Source organism: Dromiciops gliroides, chromosome 4 (assembly GCF_019393635.1).
Source record: "Dromiciops gliroides isolate mDroGli1 chromosome 4, mDroGli1.pri, whole genome shotgun sequence".
Lineage (NCBI taxonomy): Eukaryota > Metazoa > Chordata > Mammalia > Microbiotheria > Microbiotheriidae > Dromiciops > Dromiciops gliroides.
Genome location: NC_057864.1, coordinates 477,856,958 through 477,878,231, shown reverse-complemented (window position 1 = coordinate 477,878,231; position 21,274 = coordinate 477,856,958). Strand labels below are relative to the sequence as shown.

General features: G+C 47.1%; 1 protein-coding gene across 1 annotated transcript; it reads right to left on the bottom strand.

Annotated features, from left to right (window-relative positions):
• Positions 1 to 1,197: 1,197 nt before the first annotated feature.
• UPK3BL2 (uroplakin 3B like 2) lies at positions 1,198 to 17,568 on the bottom strand. Its single transcript, XM_044003619.1, is given in 8 exon segments — positions 1,198 to 1,306; positions 6,446 to 6,569; positions 6,860 to 6,936; positions 10,956 to 11,169; positions 12,195 to 12,347; positions 15,348 to 15,416; positions 15,419 to 15,510; positions 17,507 to 17,568. Coding segments are annotated over 8 exon segments (900 nt in total).
• Between the last annotated feature and the right edge of the window lie 3,706 nt (positions 17,569 to 21,274).

Below are 21,274 nucleotides of genomic sequence, written 5' to 3'. Positions count from 1 at the left end.
TGCTGTTTGATTTGATTAGATAAGAGGCTGAGGCCGGAGGTGGCATTTCCTTTACCTCAAGGAGGTGAGGTGAGAGGAGTAGAACTCCAGGTTCTCCATACTCTGTAGATGGGGGTGAAGGTGTTGGGCGGGGTGGGGGAGTGAGGGGGGGTACTGGAGACCCCAGAGGGAAATCAGGTGCCTGAGGTCTCATAGCCAGATGGTGGTAGGGCCGGGGTGGGGAGGGAAGTGTCAAAGGACTGGAGTTCTATACCAACTCTGCAGTTGTAACCTTGAGCAAGCATCTTCACTGCTCCAGGCCTCAGTTTCCCCACACGTAAAATGAGGCCTTGAAAATTCCTTATTGCTTAAAAGCTGCAATCTTATATGTGCCTTTGTGACCTGGAGCAAGTTCCTTCTATGGGCCTCAGTTTACTCATCTGTAAAATGAGATGACCATGGGGCAGCTAGATGGCGCAGTGGATAGAGCACCGGCCCTGGAGTCAGGAGTGCCTGAGTTCAAATCCGGTCTCAGACACTTAACACTTACTAGCTGTGTGACTCTGGGCAAGTCACTTAACCCCAGTTGCCTCACTAAAAAAAAAAAAAAAAAAAAAGAATCAACTAAAGAGAAAGCAAAAAAAGGGAAAGAAACCAAAGTCTAAAATATTGGGGCAGCTAGATGGCGCAGTGGATAGAGCACCAGCTCTGGAGTCAGGAGTACCTGAGTTCAAATCCGGCCTCAGACACTTAAAAAAAAAACCTTAATAGCTGTGTGACCTTGGGCAAGTCACTTAACCCCAATTGCCTCACAAAAAAAAAAAAAATGAGATGACCACGTTCCCTTTTGGGGACGATCCCTAGTACCGCAAATTAGAGCTGGAAGGCACCTTAGAGGCCAACTCCTTCTTTGCAATGAAGAGAGGTGACTGGTCTAAGGTCTCACTCAGCAGAGCTAAGGATTTACCCCGGGAGCTCTGACACCGAGCCCGACTCCTTGATGCGATGCCTGCCCCCAGGAGGCTTCCTGCCTCTCCCAGGGGAGGGGGAGGGGGAGGAAGGGATCTTGAGGGGGCCCGAGCAGAGGGGAGACTGGGCCTGAGGTCGGGAGAGCAAGGGAATGATGCGGGATGGGGTGGGGGTGGGGCGGTGAGGGGAGTGGGACAGGAAGGAGCCGTCCTGCAGCAAGGCAGCGGCGCTCCTGCCCGCGGAGCATCCTCAGCTTCTCCCAGGGTCAGGTGTGCTGTAGGTGTGGTGTGTGTTGTATCTCCTCACTCGATAGCTCTCTGCTGCTCCCGAGATCTTCTCAGTCCCACAAATGTCAAAGCTGTCAGGAAGAGACAGAGATGGGGGAGAGAGACAGAGAGATGAGGAGAGAGAGACACAGAGACAGAGACAGAGAAATGGGGGAGAGACAGAGAAAGAGACAGAGAGATGGGGAGAGAGAGACACAGAGACAGAGAGATAGACAGAGAAAGAGACAGAGATGGGGAGAGAGAGACGCAGAGACAGAGATAGAGACAGAGAGATAGACAGGCAGAGAAATGGGGGAGAGAGACAGAGAGATGAGGAGAGAGAGACACAGAGACAGAGACAGAGAAATGGGGGAGAGAGAGACAGAGAGATGGGGAGAGAGAGACACAGAGACAGAGATAGAGACAGAGAGGTAGACAGAGAAATGGGGGGAGAGAGAGACAGAGAGATGGGGAGAGAGAGACACAGAGACAGAGACAGAGAGATAGACAGAAACAGAGAAATGGGGGAAAGAAACAGAGACAAAGAGATAGACAGAGACAGAGAAAGAGACAGAGAGATGGGGAGAGAGAGACACAGAGACAGAGATAGAGACAGAGAGATAGACAGAGAAATGGGGGAGAGAGAGACAGAGAAAGAGACAGAGAGATGGGGAGAGACACAGAGACAGAGACAGAGAGATAGACAGAGGAAAGAGACAGAGACAAAGAGATAGAGACAGAGAAATGGGGGAGAGAGAGACAGAGAAAGAGAGAGAGATGGGGAGAGATAGAGACAGAGAAATGGGGGAGAGAGAGAGAGAGATGGGAGAGACAGAGAGAGTCAGAGACACACACACACAGAAATAGAGGCCTGGGCCACCCCCAAGGGCACCATCCCCATTTCACAGGGAGCATTTTGACAAGACTGAACTAAAAAAATGGAGAATTCCTTCTTTATGATGAAGCTAAAGTGCCATGGTCAATAGAAGACTGGACTGGAAATCAGGCAGATCCAGGTTCGAATACTGGCTCGGACACATTTACATTTTGCTGCTCTGAACAAGTTGCTTAAACTCTCTAAGCCTCACTTTCCTCAACAGGAAAATGGGCATTAAAACATCACCGCCCCCCCCCCCCGGTTATTATGAAGAGCAGATGAGACGATTAGAATAATAAGAACAGCTAGCTCTTCATTCTGGCCTCATTCATGGCTTGGCCTCATTCACCTCACTTGATGCTCACAACAAATCTGGGAGGTCGGTGCTATTGTTTTGCCCATTTTGCAGATGACTCACTAGAGGCTGAGAGACGTTAAGGGACATGCTCTCACATCTTAGTGTCTGAGGCAGGATTTGAACTCGGACCTTCCTGACTCTAGGCCCAGTGCTACTTAGCTGGCCACACAATAGAACAGGGTAAAGGCTTTGGAAGCCTGGCACCGCCATCCGAATGCCATGCTGCCTTCCCTCATCACTCCCACAGCGGCTGAGCTGGCTCAGACTTGAATGGCCTCTTGAGTAGGCTATGGGGCTAGTCTGGTCCTCCTCCATTCCCACCTGACTCCCCCTGAAGAAAGCATTCGGCTAAATCAGAGAAGCCTCCCGCTCCCTAATAAAGGCCCCCTGGAAGCCTCATCCCGGCCCTCCCACTTACCAAGGGGGCAAGTCCCTTCACCTTCCTGGGGCTCAGTTCCCTCATGTGTAAAACACGGAGCTTGGACTGCATGGCCCGGAGTTCCCTTATGATCCCTCTCCAGGTCGGTTAGATGAGGGGGTTGGACTAAATAGTCCTGAGGCCCCTTCCTGCTCTGGCATTGAAAGCCCTCCACCACAACTGTCCCTGTCCCCCTCCGTTTTCAGGCCTTTCCTGTGTGAATCCTTGGTTCTAGCCAAGTTATTGTCATTGGTCTGGGCGCTAGGGGGCGCCATAGTGCATAGAGCATCAGGCCTGGAGTCAGGAAGACTCACCTTCCTGAGTTCAAATCTGACCTCAGACACTTACTGGCTATGTGACCCTGGGCAAGTCACTTAACCCTGTTTGCCTCAGTTTCCTCATCTGTCAAATGAGCTGGAGAAGGAAATGGCAAATCGCTCCAGAATCTTTGCCAAAAAGTAGCACATGACTACAAATGACTGAACAACAATGTCATTGTTCTGGGACTACTCCAGACTCAATTCCTGCAACTTCACCTTTGCCAAAGTTGTTTCCTCCACCTGGGAGGGCCCTCCCGCCTTCTTTTCACCTCTCCACATACTACACATCATGAAAGGACTGAGGACCAGGAAGCTTTCCCCTACCATGGCGGTTCTCATTTATCTATCACTTAATTATGTACTCAGAGCCATTGTGGTGTAATGGGGAGAGTGCTGGACTTGACATCAGGAAACCCTGGGTTTGAATCCTCACCAGATACTAGCAGTGTTACCCTGGGCAAGTCATTTCTTATCTTTCAGACTCTGTTTCCTCATCTGTAAAATGCAAATAATAATAACAAATGCCCCCAAAGAATTGTTGTGGGAGGGGCAGCTAGGTGGTACAGTGAATAAAGCACCAGCCCTAGATTCAGGAGGACCTGAGTTCAAATCCGGCCTCAGATACTTGACACTTATTAGCTGTGTGACTCTGGGCAAGTTATTTAACCTTCATTGCCCCCCCCCAAAATAGAATTGTTGCGGGGGTCCAATGGGATAGTGTACACATGTAAAGAACTTTGTCAGCCTTAAAGTATGGTAATAATAATTATTAATAATAATAATACATAGCGGTTTCCACAGCTAATAAGTATCCAAGGCTAAATTCAAACTCAGGTTTTCTGACTCCAGACCTAGCACTTTCAGCACTGTACCACCCAGCTTTCTAGAAGATGGAAGAGCTCTGCCCTAGAATCAGAGAACCTGGCTCCCAATCCTGCCTCTGATGCTCTCTCTGGGAGCTCTGGGTCTCAGTTTCTTAGATGGTAAAATGAGGGGGTGGGCTCAATGACCCTTGAGCTGTCTCTTCTAGCTCTAGAGCTATGAGCCAAATCCATAGATAGATTGAGCTGTGCAACAACGGAGGGAGAGAGCATTCGAAGAGAATGTTGGCAAAGTGGAGAGAGCTTTGGGCTCGGGGACAGCTGGCTCTAGGTCCCACCTGTGATGGCATTGGCTATGGAGGATTTTGGGAAGGTCCTTTAACCTCTCACGGCCCCAGACAACTCTCTAAGAGCATTGCTCATGGAGAAGGTGTTGAGATAGAGATAGAGAGAGAGAGAGAGAGAGAGAGAGAGAGAGATATAGGTTTAGATATAGGTATAGATTTATATGGGGAGGGATTTTCCTTGCTCGGGCATCTCTCTCCCAGCACAATCAGGGGTCCCATTAAATATAATAATAACAAGCTCTAGAATTATTCCAGAGAGTTCAAGGTGTTGGGTTGTTGTTCAGTCCTTCAGTCATGTCCGAATCTCTGTGACCCCACGGACCACAGCATGCCAGCCACTATCTCCTGAAGTCTGTCTAAGTTCTTGTTCATTGTTTCCGTGACACTCTCTCTCCATCTCATCCTCTTGCCATCCCCTTTTCCTTTTGCCTACAATCTTTCCCAACATCAGGGTCTTTTCCAATGAATCCCTTCTTCTCATTATGTGGCCAAAGTATTTAAACTTCAGCTTCAGTATTTGACCTATCAGTGAATTGCCTGAATTGATTTCTTTAAGTATGGATGGATTTGATCTTCTTACTGTCCAAGGGACTCTCAAGAGTCTTCTCCAGGACCACAATTGGAAAGCATCAATTCTGGGGTGCTTGGTTTTCCTTAGAGTCTGATTCTCACAGTCATACATTGCTATTGGAAAAAAGCCACACAGCTTTGACTATACGGACCTTTATCCGGAAGGTGACGTCTCTGCTTTTTAGTCTGCTGTCCAGATTTGTCACAGCTTTCCTTCCCACGACTAAACATCTTTTAATTTCATGGCTGCAGTTGCTGTCTGCAGTGATCTTTGAGCCCAAGAATATGAAATCTGACACTGTTCCATTTCTTCTCCCTCTGTTTGCCAGGAAGTGATGGCACCAGTTGCCATGATTTTAGTTTTTTGGATGCTAAGCTCCAAGCCAGCTTTTACACTCTCTCCTTTCACCCTCATCAAGCGGTTCCTCTTCACTTTCTGCCTATCTGAGATTGCTGACATTTCTCCTGGTAACGTCTGAGGAATGTGGCTCTTGCTTTCCTCCCTTCATCCCTTGGTGACCGTATTGGGTCTAGGGAAAGATGTTTTGGAGGTCATGATCAAGGAGAGCACCCAGGTAGGGTTAATTAAGAGGCCTTGGACTTTCCCTTCTTTGCAAATAATCAATCAATAAACATTTCTTGAACACCACTCCATGACAGGCACTTTGCTTAGTGCTAGGGATTAAAAAAAGGCAAAAGGCAGTCCCTGACCTCAAGAAGCTTACAGTCCAATGGCAGAGGTGGAGAACTATGTGTGTGGAACATTACATACAATGTTCACTTTGCTGAAGTATTTTTGGGTTCCTCTTTTTTATTCTTTGTTATAAAAATGGCTTTTGGGAGGGGAGGGTAAGAGATCCATTGGGGAATATAAGTAATATAAAAACAAAGAGATAATAGGATCACAGACTGAAAGCTGTAGGGGACCTGAGAGGCCATCTAGTTGAACCCCTTCATTTTACACATGAGGAAACTGAATTCCAAAAGAAAAATGGCGTCCAAATCCACACAGAGGAAATGACAAAGCTTCAGTTTGAACTCAGGGTCTGTGATTTCGATTTTAGTGCTCCCCATTCAAACATCCAACTGTGTCACGCTGCCAAAAATTCTTTTTAAAGGGGCGATCTTGCTTTTACCCTTGTTGTGCATCTCTCTGTCTCTGTTTGCTCTCTCTTTGGCTCTCTCTCTCCCTCTTCCTCTCCCTCCTCTCTTCTCTCTATGTCTCTGTCTCCCTGTCTCTCCTGTCTGTCTCTCTGTCTCTTTCTCTGTCTGTCTCTGTCTGTCTCTCCCTCTCCCTCCTCTCTTCTCTTTCTGTCTCTGTCTCTCTCTCTGTCTGTTTCTTTGTCTCTGTCTGTCTCTGTCTCCCTCCTCTCTTTTCTCTCTGTCTCTGTCTCTCTGTCTCTGTCTCTCTCTTTCTGTCTCTCTGTCTCTGTCTGTCTGTCTGTCTGTCACACACACACACACAGGACTAGCTTCTCCCCCTGACACTCCAGCACCTTTGGGGGCAGCCCGTAACTCACCATGTGTAGACAAGCAGAGCCACAAGAGCAAGGAACAGGAGACTGAGCAGTATCGACAGGATTACTATGATGATAATGGTGCCCTTACTCTTGGCTGGGGCTCGGGGCTCAGGGAACTCCACCGCTGAGGCATCAGGAGGGGATGTGGGCAGGACCAGCCAAAAGCATAGAATGAAAGGGTTATCATTTGGCTAAAGAAGGATGGGGATGGGGGTCGGAGAGGATCACCAACTTCCCAGTCTTCAAGCTTCTCAGGCCCCTTACTGTCTCCTTTGGGTTCCCAAGTCACTGGACCCACTTTGCACACCCTTTTCAGACATCCCCCCTCAGGTTCTCCCCACCCACTCTAGTCCCCCATTTGGGACATTAGCCGAGGTCACCATTGTCAAGCCTATCTCTGGGTGGAATAGTTACGGTTTATCAGGGTGATGTCCTCAGACCACTCCGTTTCTGCCACTGGACCAATGTTATTCATCACCAAGAACTTCACCCTGAATGAGAGGACAGAGTAGCTCCAGTGGGGATTCTCAGGAAGAGTCACCCTGTCCTCTGACATGGGGTTGTCAGAGCCAATGCTTCTTCTGAGCTGACCCATCAGTCTCTCTATGAGTGTCCCTGGGGCCAATCATTGACCTATGGGACAGGGGAGGGAGGCAATCATACCCTAGGATGAGAATCAGTCAGTCAGAACGATAACCCAGGTGAACCTTCCCTTGTAGAGAGATTAGGTCAGCCCATGCTCTTTTGCATGCACTAGGCCACTGTCGTTGAGGCCAGGAAACCTAAAATAAGGAAAGAACGAAGGAAGGAAGGAAGGAGGGAAGGAGGGAAGGAAGGAGGGAAGGAAGGAATGAAGGAAGAAAAGGAGGGAGGGAACAAGGGAGGAAGGAAGGAAAGGAGGAAGGGAAGGAAGGAAGGAAGGAAAGGAGGGAGGGAAGGAAAGGAGGGAGGGAACAAGGGAGGAAGGAAGGAAAGGAGGGAGAGAAGGAAGGCAGGAAGGAAGGAAGGCAGGAAGGAAGGAAGGAAAGGAGGGAGGGAAGGAAGGAAGGAAGGAAGGAAGGAAGGAAGGAAGGAAGGAAGGAAGGAAGGAAGGAAGGAAGGAAGGAAGAAAAGGAGGGAAGGAAGGAGCAATTATTAAATGCCTACTAGGTGTCAGGCTCTGTGCTAAGCACATTATAAATAGTGTTTCATTTGTACCTCACAACAACCCTATAATTAAGTGTTTATCTTCATCCTTATTTCACAATTAAAGAAACTAGGCAGACCAAGGTTAAATGACTTGCTTAGGGTTACACAGCTTGTAAGTGCCTGAGGCTGGATTTGAACTTAGGTCTTCCTGACTCCAGGCCCAGAGCTCTATCCACTGCTAACTGGGAACCTTCTTCGGAATCCAAGTCAGGAGGGGCCTCTGGGGTTGTCCAGACTAGTCTGTCTGAGCAGAAACCCCTTTCCCCTCCATAATGCCCTGACAAATGGTCCTTCAGCTTCTGCTTCCTTAAACTGGGCCAGGATTGGTGGCCCTGTCACTTTCACCCCCTGGTCCTTATCCGTGACCTCAGGAATATGGCTGACAGAAGGGAATTCCGACATCTGCTCAGCACCTGACTGTGAGCTCAGCTAAGTTTCATGCTCCTCATGGGCAGAGACTGCATTTCGTGTCAGGAGTCAGCATTGGCCTAAGAACCCAGGAGAGACCCTCATTTGTTGGGGCTGAGTCTAGACTACGTCCCCCAGAACCCTGTGTGGGGGAACCACAACGTGCGTAGGGTATTTTTCAAAGCACTTGGTTAGAGAGGAGCTCCAATAGGAACTGCAGAGATATATATATATATATATATATATATATATATATATATATAGAGAGAGAGAGAGAGAGAGAGAGAGAGAGAGAGAGAGAGAGAGAGAGATATGGAAAACTGACATGAGACCACAAACTGGGGTCAAGAACAGGAGCGTCATGAGGTTCCAGGGATGTGGAAGCCCACCACAGGAAGGTAGCCATGGCAGGGGTGGGGGCAGGCAAGGGAAGCAGGTGCCCAGAATGACAACTGATCATGCTCACTGGCCTTTGAGCCAAAGAGGAGAAGGAAAACACTGTCTGTTGGTCCATCTGCTCCCCTGGGCTTGGAGAGGTAGCTATCCATCAGTGACATGTGATGGTGCCTGCTATGAGTAGCCGACCCATCCTCCTCCTGCCCTGTAGGAGATACTGAGGGCTAGAGCTAATTAATGATCCTTGGGAGACCCATTGTGGGGCTGGGGTGGGGGTGGGGGGGCAATGGATGGCAGCCATTTGGGAATGGGCACCAGGAGTGTGAGTGCTGATTTCACCCTGTGTTATCATCTCTTCTATTTCATTGAAAGCCTTGACATTTAATTTGTAGTCATCTGGTTGGTTTAGTAGGGTGCACCAGCAGGGATTTATGATCGATGGCTTTAACGTGGGGATATGGAGGCATAAGATAGATGAGTGTATCCTCACCACCACGTCTGCCCTCATCAGAGGAAAGCTTTTCTGAAAGCAAATGTGGCACACTGGAGAGCCTCTCTGGGCAGTGGCGGTCAGTATGCAGGCTTCTAGAGGCTGCAGTTTGGACCCCCTGCCCCAGTGAATGAGGCTGTGCTGACACTATATTGTGGGGGAGGGAGGAGGCATCGGTCCTCCTCTCTGGGGCCTCCCACTCTGGGGTGGCAGAGGGGCTCACTCACACATAAAAGAGAGAGAGAGACCAGACACTGTAACACGGAGAAGTGAATCTTTCTCCGTTTGGTCCCAGAGAGCAGAATTAGGAGGGATTGATGGCAGAAGGACCATTAATCAATCAAGAAAAACTTCCTAACCATCTAAGCTTCTTTTTTTTTTTTAAGGCAATGGGGGTCAAGTGACTTGCCCAGGGTCACACAGCTAGTAAGTGTCAAGTGTCTGAGGCCGGATTTGAACTCAGGTCCTCCTGAATCCAGGGCCGGTGCTTTAACGACTGCGCCATCTAGCTGCCCCCACCATCTAAGCTTCTTAAAGGGGAATGAGCTTCCGTGGGAGGCAGCAAGTGCCCAACAGTAGAGGGCTTTGGTCAGAAAATGCATTTGTCCATAGTGTCACAGGATACCTATTCAAGTTTGCATCAGACTCCATGGCTTCTGTTTTCCCGTCCCACCCTGATATCACAGCTGCGGGTGCCCCCTGGGGAAGACAAATGCCAATCCATTAGGATCGTGGGATCACAGACAGACAGAAGGAGATTCAGAGGTCACCAAAGCCTTTGTCTGAAAAGCTGTGATTCTGTGGGGTTCATTCATTTCTCTGAGAAGGTGAGATTGAAGTCAGGTTGCTCAGAAAACTCCAAATGGGGTCACGAAGAGTCAGACATGGCTAAGACAGCTGAACAAACACAGCAGTCTGGGAAGGCTGCCTGGTGGAGGGAGGCTCTAAGATGGGCCCTGATGGCTAGACACGTAGGGCATCAGACAGGAGAGATGAGCAGAAGTCAGAGGAAATTCCAAGCCAGGGGCGGCATAAATGAGAGAGCCGAGGCCTCATAGCTTTGCCTAGTCCAGGGCTGACCACACAGTACAGGGATCCAGGAACTATAGCTCATGGGTCCATAAGGTCAGTCAATCAATAAACATTTATTAAGCACCTACTGTATGCCAGGCACTGTGCTAATTGCTGAGGATACAAAAAGCGGCAAAGGACAGTCCCTGCCCTCAAGGAGCTTCCAGTTGAATGGGGAAGACAACATGCAAAGCCATACAAAGGGAGCTATAGACAGCATAAATAGGAAATAATCAGCCAAAGGAAGGCACTGGAATCAAGTGGGTTTGGGGAAGGCTTCCTGTAGGAGGTGGGATTTTAGTAAGGACTTAAAGGAAGTCAGCAGTGGGAGTGGAGGAGGGAGAGTACTCCAGGACAAGGCAGACAGCCAGAGAAAATGTATGGAGCTGAAACATAGCTGGAGAGTGGGAGGGACCTTGGAGAAACATTTAGTCCCACCCCTCTAGGGAGGTAAAAGAATTCGTCTCAGATTCCATCATCACCACCATCGTCGTCATCATCACTAGCATTTATGTAGCTCCTTAAGTTTTACAAAAGCGCTTTGCCTGTATTATCATAGTCCAAGTAAAATGAGAGGGCTGGATGAAAGGATCTCCATGTTCCTCTCCAGGACTCTCTGATTCTCAGTCTCTCTTGGTGAAGAGCTTAGAGATAACAGACTGCTACAGGGGGGAAAAGTCCTGCCTCTGGAGACAAAGGACATGGGTTCAAATCCAGCCTCTGACACCTACCACCTGTGTGACTGAGGCCAAGCCATTTGATTTCTCTTGGCCTCAGTTTCCAAATGAGGAGATGAACGCAATGACTAAATCTATGATGCTCTGAGTGCAGAGCCACCCAGTGCATGGGGGACCTGGTGAGACACCCCAGCTCTTCCATCTGTCAAACACATCTAAGGGAAAACTTCTGGGACTCCCTTGGGAGAAACAAGATGGAGAGCCTGCCTGTCTGACATACCTGTAAGGACCAGGACCTGGTAGAGGTTTGTTGCAGTCATTCTTGGTGCAATTGGTCTCGTTGCCCACCCTGAGTACGTGGATATCTTGGGCATTTGTCCGATTGGGGTAGAAGACCCGACTGGCTCGTATAGTCATGTAGTATTTTTTCTCCAGGAATGTTGAAGCATATGGTATGTCTTGAGGTGACTGGAGAGCCGTGAGGTTCTCAGTAACTGGATTCCAAGAAGGCAGAAGAGAATTTCAGAACAGTTGACCCCTCAAGAACTAGGCCCAGAGATATGACGTGGGAGCAATGGGAGGACCATACTCTGGAACCCGCCCTGTCCCTCCCAATCTAAACTCAACCTCAGCCCCAACTGGAGGCTTAGCCTGGGAAGAACCCACCCTGGGAATTGCCATCTCACCTAGAACCGACTTTATACATAGACAGAGCAAGTGACCAACTACATGCCAGGTATGGATAGGGAGATTGTCTTATCTAAACTTTGGATCTCCCCCAGAGCCTAGAACAGTCCTCTGCACACAGTAGGTCCTTCATAGAATACCTATTCTCCCACTTACCATCTCTGTAATATTCCATACCAAAGTGCCCCCTCCCTGGCCCCCACTCCCCAGTAGAATGGAAGCTCCTTGAGAATTTTTCATTTTTATCTTTGTAGCCTTAGCTTAGGGCAGCTCCTGGTGCATAGTAAGTTTTTTTTTTTAAGTAAATGTGTTTTATTCATCCACAAGGAGCAGGATACAAGGGATGAAGACAAGGACGGCACTGGTTTTCATCTCTGGAAAGCCAGAACGTTGTGGATGTTTTTATGGCTTATATCTGTGATTTCCCCAGAATAGGGAGCTCTTGCTGAGGAAAGGCCCTCTCCCAATGCAGATCACCACTTTCTTTCTTACAGTCTTAGAGAGTTGCCCAGATTACTCAGAGATGAAGCAACTTTCTTGGAGTCACATAGCCAATCTGGCGGGATTTAAACCCAGTTCTTCCTGACTACTAGGCTATATGCTACCACTCCCTACTTACAGTCTACACCAGGTTGCCTGATTTTGCACATAGTTGGTACTTTGCAAACATTTCTTGAATTTAATTTGGTTTGCACCAGAAGGTCTGAGAAAAGGAATTTCGGTTTGGTGGAGTGGGAAGGGAACACAGAACCAGGGAACGAAAAGGCCCCATTGCCATAGACATTATAAAACTGAGTCCCAACCCCATGACATTTACATGAGCGGCACATACCATTGCTAAAGGCAACCACGAGCCATATGTAATCAGCGTCACTGATGTTGGGGCTGTTGAATTGGCCCATAGGTTGCTCTAGGGTAAAGGTAGAGCTGGTGATGCTCCCTTCCAAAGGCTTTCTGGTAAGGACTGGGGTGTAATCAATCTTCTCTGGTGGGTGAGAACAAGGGGAAAAAAGAGAGAGAGTGAGAAGGAACAGTCCCTGGGCTTAGCCAGACAGTAGACCCCCATAGGGAAGGGTCTACTATTCTTATCCTCTGAGGGAGCCCCTGATCTTATAAGGAAACACCTGCTCACCTGAAACTGAGATAAGAAACCAATTAACTGGGGTCATGTTAACTGTAGAGAGGATGGAGCCTTCGATTCAATTCCCAACTGCCCAGACTAGATGGGATGAGGCTGGGGCAGCTTCTTTTAGGAGTGTGGCTGCCTTACATTGGGTAGGCCAATGAGGGAAACACACCCTTGCAGACAAGGAAGGGAGAATTCAGCTCCTGATCCAGGGAGGCTGGGAAGGGCCAACTTGGCCCAACGTCCTTTCCGCCAAACTGGTTAAGAACAATGATGTCTCCTTATGCTTAATCCCTACCCTCCAAGCCCAGCCCTTCATTGATGGATGGCTACCCCTCCAACATCAAGGGAACAAATGGACCAGCAGATGCCATTGTCTTTCTCTCTCTTCCTCCACCATTCGACCCACCCCAGGGCTATGCCTTCTGACTGAAAGAGAGGAACTGAGAATGAGGATATTGGCCAGGTGGGGTATGGGGAAGCTAGACTGAGCACAGGGCAATGGCATAGAGCATAAGTGGGGAGCAAGGATATCTGGGTTCTAGTGGTAGCTCTGCCACTGAGTGGCTCAGTGACCTTGGGCAGGTTATTTTACTTCTCTGGGCTTTGGTTTCCTCTTCTGTAAAAATGGAAGAAGGTGGGCAGCTAGGTGGCACAGTGGATAAAGCACCGACCCTGGATTCTGGAGGACCTGAATTCAAATCCAGCATCAGACACTTGACACTTACTAGCTGTATGACCCTGGGCAAGTCACTTAATCCTCATTGCCCCACAAAAAAAATATGGAAGAAGGAAGGAGATGATTTCTAAGGTTGTCTTCAAGTTTGGACATTCTCCACTTTTATGAGAATAGTATCTGGTCTTTTTATTGGAGAGGATAGGAACAGAGGGAATAGGGGGCAGAAGAAAGTTTGGTAGCCCTTTGTACCCTCCAATTAACAAGTTAGGTGCTGGTTTGAATGGGGTTCTTACGCTTCTCATGGATGTGACATAGAGTTTGCTGTGCCACTGCAGAGACACATTTGTGCATTAGGACCCACTGAAGACATTAGCACAGATAAGTCTCAAATGGGAACCGTAGTGGGGGACCCTGAGCTTCCTGAGAGGTTGGACTAGAAGCCTTCTAAGGTTGTTCTTTGCTTTGAGTCTATAAGCCTGTGGTCCTGAGCCTTATTTAGGCTCAGGAGCAGGAGGCTGATTATTGTCTAAATTGGGAGGGGTTTGCCCAAGTTCCCCTCTTGGCAAGGATTCCTCTTGCATTTGGGACATATCACTTTAGAGGTCATTAGAGCTATCATCAGAAATCATCCACCGGGGCAGCTAGATGACACAGTGGATAGAGCACCGGCCCTGGAGTCAGGAGTACCTGAGTTCAAATCCGGCCTCAGACACTTAACACTTACTAGCTGTGTGACCCTGGGCAAGTCACTTAACCCCAACTGCCTCACTAAAAAAAAAGAAAAAAAAAGAAAGAAATCATCCACCAAGGCAGAGGGGTGTGGTGGGAAGAGGGTTGGAATCAGGAACTGGATTCAAATGCTGCCTTTTTCACCTGTGTGACTTTGGATAAATCACTCTTCTCTGATCTTCAATTCCTCATCTGGAAAATGAGGATCATACTTGGCATGGCCCTTGAGGTCCCCTCCAGTTTTAAATCTGAATATAATGGGGGCAGCTAGGTGGCGCAGTGGATAGAGCACCAGCCCTGGAGTCAGGAGGACCTGAGTTCAAATCCAGTCTCACACACTTAACACTTACTAGCTGTGTGACCCTGGGCAAGTCACTTAACCCCAATTGCCTCACTAAAAATAAAAAATCTGAATATAATGCACGGTAAGTCACTGGATGTAGAGAATGATCAGCATGCCATAAGATTGGTAGTGTGGCTTCGACTATACAGTGCCCCAGAGAGGCAGTGTGGTCCAGCAGAAGGAGCCCCAGTTTAGAGTTAGAGGACTTGGGTTTGATTCTTAATGGCCAGTTCTCCCTGTGTGACCCATGCCTCAATTCTCCATCTGTAAAGTTGGGGGAGGGTGGGCTAGAAGGACTCTGAGGTCCCAGCCACCTCTGGATATGTCATCTTAAATCACTGAGACTTCCCTGGGACTCAGTCTCCCTATCTGTAAAAGGAGGAGATTAGACTAGCTGGCCTCTAAGTTCCCATAAAGTCTAAATGCTGCCTTTTGTTGAACACCCAAGTTTTAGGTAGAGAGAAAGGCCATATCCATTATCAGACAGGCTTCCCTGACAGGCTGTTTCTGCTTAACTGTTTTTCTTCATTCCTAGGGAGGGTTCAATTCCAGACTGAAAGTGGGAGGAATTTCCAGAAGAGACTCAGATGGAGAAGCAAAAGGCACGAATAAAGTTTGAAGGAAGAAAAAAGAAAAGTACGGACAGCTGAGATTAAGTCCCCCATGACTCATTTTGATTGGATCATTGAGACCAAGAAGTGGGGAAGGAGAACAGTTAGAGATGGAGTGAAGGGTCCTGGGGACCAGCTTCATCACCCCCCCCTAGCTTGCTAACAGCCCACTTGCTTCATGAGTCCTTTCTGGATGCTCACTCAGGTCAGTGTCAGGTGTTGAGGAAAGGGTGGGTCTGGGGGAATCAGCCTTTTCAATGCTCCAAGAACTGACTCAGTCCCATGTTCTCTAGACTGGGACCCCCAAGTCTGCTGGGAATGTGTTGGGAGGCATATTCTAGTAGGGATCTCCTAACCACTGGGATAGTCTTTCTCTGATCCTTAGAGATACCCGGAAAATCCAGACCAGTTGACCCTTTTTTCCCCCACCACTCCCCCCAGGGCTCCAGAAGGAATGATGCCCCCTTCTCCCATCCCTTGATTCCTGGCAGACTCACCCAGGCTGGCCTCAGTTGGGACACTGGTCACTAGAAGCAATAGCAGCAGTGAGAGCCACCCCTGGGGGAACTCCATGGTCCGGATGGATGGAATGTTGGAAGGTCCCTTCTGTGGAATGTCTGTGGTCCTCCAAGGGTGACAGTGTCTGAGCCAGGGCACACTCTGAAGAAGGAGAGATGTGCCCTGGAGGGAGATTCCGCAGTCCACCCAGAAGGCTCTCCTCCCACTGCCAGTCATCCAGTCATGCCCTACCCCCCCACATTGCTCCCCCCACAAATGAACACACCCTGGGCCTGGGGAAGAGGACTCCAAGCCAACTGGTATGACAGGTTTTTAAGGAGAAACTAAACTTTGGAAGATTTGGTGTTGCTAGGGAGAGGCCACAATGATTGAGGAGAATAATCATTATGCTCCGCTGTAAACACATCTGGACTCCCATTTTCCCCCACCCCCTGGTCCTCTCCACCTTGGACAACTGAGCCAAATTGGGGCAGGGTCCATGGGGCCCCACAAAACCCTCTTTGTCCCTAGGTCTGCACAGTCTTCTGGATAGAGACAGTATAGCACAATGAGTAGGCACATGGTGCTGAATGAGCAGATAGAAATCTGGGCAGGCAAGGACCTTTGTTAATTCACCCACCCATTCATTCATTCATTCAAAAAATATCTGTTCAGTATCTTCTCTGTAGAGTGTGACTACATTCAATGTAAAGGCTGAGGAGCTTAGCCCAAGTCTTTCATCTTATATGTAGCTATTTTAACAGAGACACCTCCCTAAGGGTTGATATTGGAGGGTCCACCTTACAGACTTTTGCTTCTCTTGTATCAGAGGAAGGCGTCACACTTGTATGTAAAACAATCACCCCTTTGAGAGGCGGGCCCTGCCTGGCCTTAAGTCCATTTTGCTTAGAGGGTTAATCTTAGTTATGTCTAGGGTATTTCTATATATTCCTATCTATATTATCTACATAGCAATAGAAATATACCTTTTATATATGTGAAATATGTGATATTTATGAGAAGGACTAGAGTGGTTTGCCATTTCCTTTTCCAGCTCATTTTACAGATGAGGAAACTGAGGCAAAGAGGGTTAATTGGCTCACCCAGGATCACACAGCTAGTGTCTGAGGCCACATTTGAACATAAATGATGTCTTCTGACCCCAGGCTCATATCCACTGAGTCACCCAGCTTCCCCTGTTTCTGATTATAGCTTCTCCTATTTATGGATACTTGTGCTTGCATAGGAGTAAGATACTGTGAAGCTTCTTTTCTTCCGGCACTTCAGATACAACCAGTTTCTGCTCTTCCAGCATCCCTTGCAGACCCATTTTAGAGATGGGGGAACCGAGGCTAAGAGAAGGGAAATTATCTGTCCAGGACCACATAGCTAGGAAGCATCTTAGGCAGGATTTAAACCCAGGTCTTTCTTCCCGTCTAAATCTAATGTAATTCATGGTGCTACTTACCTTCGGCACTTTGAAAGTTTTCTCCTTGGCTGGGTGATTCATTTAACCTGCCAGTTTCAGCTCCATCTTAACTAGGACAGGTGAAGCCTGGCATGGGGCTCTGGCATGGGGCCCTGGCGGGGGGGGAGACATGGGGATCCATGCCCTTGGGGAGCAGAACTTTGGCAAATGTTCCTTTGGAGGCCCTAGGCCAGGTGCTCCTAGGGAGGGATATTCTAGGAATGTGGGAAGTAAGGGAGGGAAGGGCCATACTTGAGTAGGAAGGCATCTTGGTGGGCCCCGAAGGATAGGAAGAGGTGGATGGTCAATGGATAGAAATGGAGTAACATACAGCAATCGTATGTCTTGTGTGTGTGTGTGTGTGTGTGTGTGTGTGTGTGTGAGAGAGAGAGAGACAGACAGACAGACAGAAAGGAGAGAAAGAGAGAGGGAGAGAGAAGGAGGAAGAGAAGGAGATAGAAGAGAAGAGAGAGGAGGAGAGAAAGAAGGAGGGAGGGGGAGAGAGAGAGAGAGAGAGAGAGAGAGAGAGAGAGAGAGAGAGAGAGAGAGAGAGAGAGAGAGAGAGAGAGAGAGAGACTGACAGAGAGATAGCACTCCCTTGGGGAGGGTAGGCGAAGGATACAGGATTGCATCGGGAGAGGGAGGGATGTGGAAGGGCAGGTATTAGGATGAAGAAGGTACATCACATACTCTCTGGTGTGGCTTTTGGCCTTTCTATGAATGCCAGAGGGGCTGTCCCCAGTAGGTCGCATCTTCAGGGATCTTCATCGGCCATCCAGTCCAACCTCTTCACTTTACAGATAAGGAAACTGAGATCCAGGGAGCATCAGTGACCTTCCCAGAGTTCCTCTGACATCAGAGCCAGTACTGTACAAGATCTTTTCAATGCCCCAGCTCCCTCCCTCCTGCAGCTCCCTCCCTAAGGAAAAATGTCTCTCTTAAGGGTCCCCTTCTCTTCCCCCAGGCAAGGGAGAAGTTCTTTTGGAAGAGCTCCACAAATATTTTGGAGCCCAACCCTGTGCTTTGTGTCTGGGGTAGGGCTGGGTGCACATCCCCTTATTCACCCCTTGAGTGTTCCCTCTCCTCCCTCCCCTCACCTAGCAAGGGCACTAATTACTGTTAGGTGAATGAATTGAAGAAGGTGAAAGGGTCTGAAATGGAGAATCAAATAAGGAAAAGGAGGGGTGGGCAGGAGCTGGCGGGGGGAGGCTGGTATGTTTAGTCATACTCTCAGATTCTTCCTTCCCTGAAATGGTCCTGCCCAGACAACTGCTCCTCTGGCTGCCCCCCACCCCTTTCCCCGGGCATACAATGTCTTGGGTTGTTTGATTGTTTCATGGGTGGGTGTGCATATTGTTTGCCCAGCCACAAGACAGGGAAGTGCCTGTAGGCTGGAAAAAATGTAATTTTATTCACATTATTCAGAGAGTTCTAGGGAGGCAAGAGTTCCTCCCTACTCCACCTTGCTTAGTGGAGCCCAGATCCAGAGCTGGAAGGGGCCTCGGAGGGCATCTAGTCCAACTCCCTCATTTTACAGGTGAGGAAACTGAGGCAAGAGGTGCCGTGACTCTTCCAACGTCACAGAGCTAATGAGGCAGCATTTGAATGCAGGTCCTCTGACTCCTGGTTTAGAATCCCATCCATTCCACCATACTGTCTCTGAAGGTTGGTGTTCACCTCTTTCCAGGAAGGACATGGAGAATATGGAAATCAATTATAGCAGAGCTACCAAGATCCAGAAGGACTGGAGACCAGGCCAGACAGGATCAATTGTTATTGTTGTTCAGTCATTTTTTTTAGTCATGTCCAACTCTTTGTGATCCCATCTGGGGTTTTCTTTGCAAAGATACTAGAATGGTTTGTCATTTCCTTTTCCATCTACAGATGAGGAAACTGAGACAAACAGGGTTAAATGATTTGTCCAGGGTCACAGAGCTAGTGAGTGTCTGAGGCAATATTTCAACTCGCAAAACTGTTTTTTATCTGGTTTTTAATTTTTTCCCTAATTGCATATAAAAAGCAATTTTTTAACCTTCATTTTTTAAACTTTGAGTTCCAAATTCTCTCCCTTCCTCCCTCCCCACCCCTCTCATTGAGCAGGCAAGCAATTCCATATAGGTTATACATGTGTAGTCATGTAAAACATATTTCCATATTAGTCACGTTGTGAAAGAAAACAAAGACAAAAAAACACCACAAGAAAAATAAAGTTTAAAAAGTATGCTTTAATCTGTATTCAGACACCATCAGTTCTTTCTCTGGAGATGGATAGCATTTTACACAGTATCATCAACATTGAGTGTTGACCTACTGTGATGGACTATATTCTTCTCATCAATGCAATGATACAGAAGAGTTCCAGGGAACTCATGATGGAAGAGGATCTCCAAATCCAAGAAAAAAAGAATTGTGGAGTATAGATGCTAAATGAACCATATGATTTATTTTGGTTTTTGGTGCTGTTGTTGTTTTTCTATTTTGAGGTTTTTCCTCATTGCTCTGATTTTTCTCTTATAACATGACTAATGCAGAAATATGTTTAATGTTATTATATATAAATATGCATAAATATATATATAACCTATATCAGAGTACCTGCTGTCTAGGGGAGGGAGGAGGGGGGAGGGAGGGAGAAAAATCTGAAATTGGAAAGCTTGTATAAACAAAAGTTGAGAACTATCTTTACATGTAACGGGAAAAATAAATAAATAAAATACTTTTTTTTTAATCCTTCAGAGGGGCAGCTAGGTGGTGCAATGAATACATCACTGGCCCTGGATTCAGGAGGACCTGAGTTCAAATCCAGCCTCAGATAATTAACATTTACTAGCTGTGTGACCCTGGGCAAGTCACTTAACCCCAATTGCCTCATCAAAAAGAAAAAAAGAAAAAGAAAAAGTCCTTCAGAGTTGTCTTGGATTATTGTATTGCTGAAAACAGCTAAATCATTCACAGCTAATCATCTTACAATATTGCTGTTACTTTGTACACAGTACATTTTACTTTGCATCAGCTCATGTAAGTCTTTACAAGTTTTTCTGAGAGCATCTTGCTCATCATTCCTTGTAGCACAATAGTATTCCAACACAATCACATACCACAATTTGTTCAGCCATTCCCCAGTGGATAGGCATCCCCTCAGTTTCCAATTCTTTGCCAACAGAAAAGAGCTGCTATAAATAGTTGTACATATAGGCCCTTTTCCTTTTGGGTTTTCTCTTTTTAGATGTAGAACTAGTAGTGGTATTGCTAGGTCAAAGAATATGCATGGTTTTATAGCCCTTTGGGCACAGTTCCAAATTGTTCTAAAGAATGGTTGAATCAGTTAACAATGCATTAGTGTCCTAATTTTCTCATATCCCTTCAAATATTTGTCATTTTCTTTTTCTGTACTATTAGCCAATCTAATAGGTATTAGGTGGTACCCCAGAGTTGTTTTAGTTTGCATTTTTCCAATCAATAGTGAGTTAGAAAAGGGAAAAGGACCCACATGTACAAAAATATTTATGGCTGCTCTTTTTGTGGTGGCAAGGAATTGGAAATTGAGGGGATGCCCATCAATTGGGGAATGGCTGAACAAGTTTGGTATATGAATGTAATGGAATACTATTGTGCTGTAAGAAACAATGAGCAGGCGGATTTCAGAGAAACCTGGAAGGACTTACAGGAACTGATGCTGAGTGAAGGGAGCAGAACCAAGAGAACATTGTATACAGTATCAACAACATTGTGTGTTGATCAGCTGTGATGAACTTGACTCTTCTCAGCAGTACAATGGTCCAAGATAATTCTAAAGGACTCATGATGGAAAATGCTCTCCAAATCCAGAAAAAAAAGAACTATGGAATCTAGATGCAGATTGAACCATACTATCTCTATTTTTTTGTTTTTCTTTTTTGAGGTTTTTCCATTTTCCTCTGATTCTTCTTGCACAGCATAACTAATGCAAAAATATGTTTAATGTGATTTTACATATATAACCTATATCAGATTTCTAGCTGTCTTGGGGAGGGGTGAGGGAGGGGAGGGAGAGAGAAAAAAGTAAAACTAGAAATCTTATAAAAACAAATGTTGCAAACTATCTCTACATGTAACTGAAAAAATAATAAAATATTTTATGGGGAAAATAGTGAGTTAGAACATTTTGTTTTGTTTTGTTTCGTTTTTTGGTTTTGCAGGGCAATGAAGGTTAAGTGACTTGCCCAGGGTCACACAGCTAGTAAGTGTCAAGTGTCTGAGGCCAGATTTGAACTCAGGTCCTCCTGAATCCAGGGCTGGTGCTTTATCCACTGTGCCACCTAGCTGCCCCCTAGAACATTTAAAATATGGCTATAGATGACTTAATGATTTCATCTGAAAACTGGTCATATCTTTTGAATCATTTATCAATTGGGGAATGACTCATTTCTATGGAGTCTTCTGACTCCAGGCCAGTGCTCTATGCACTATGGTGCCACC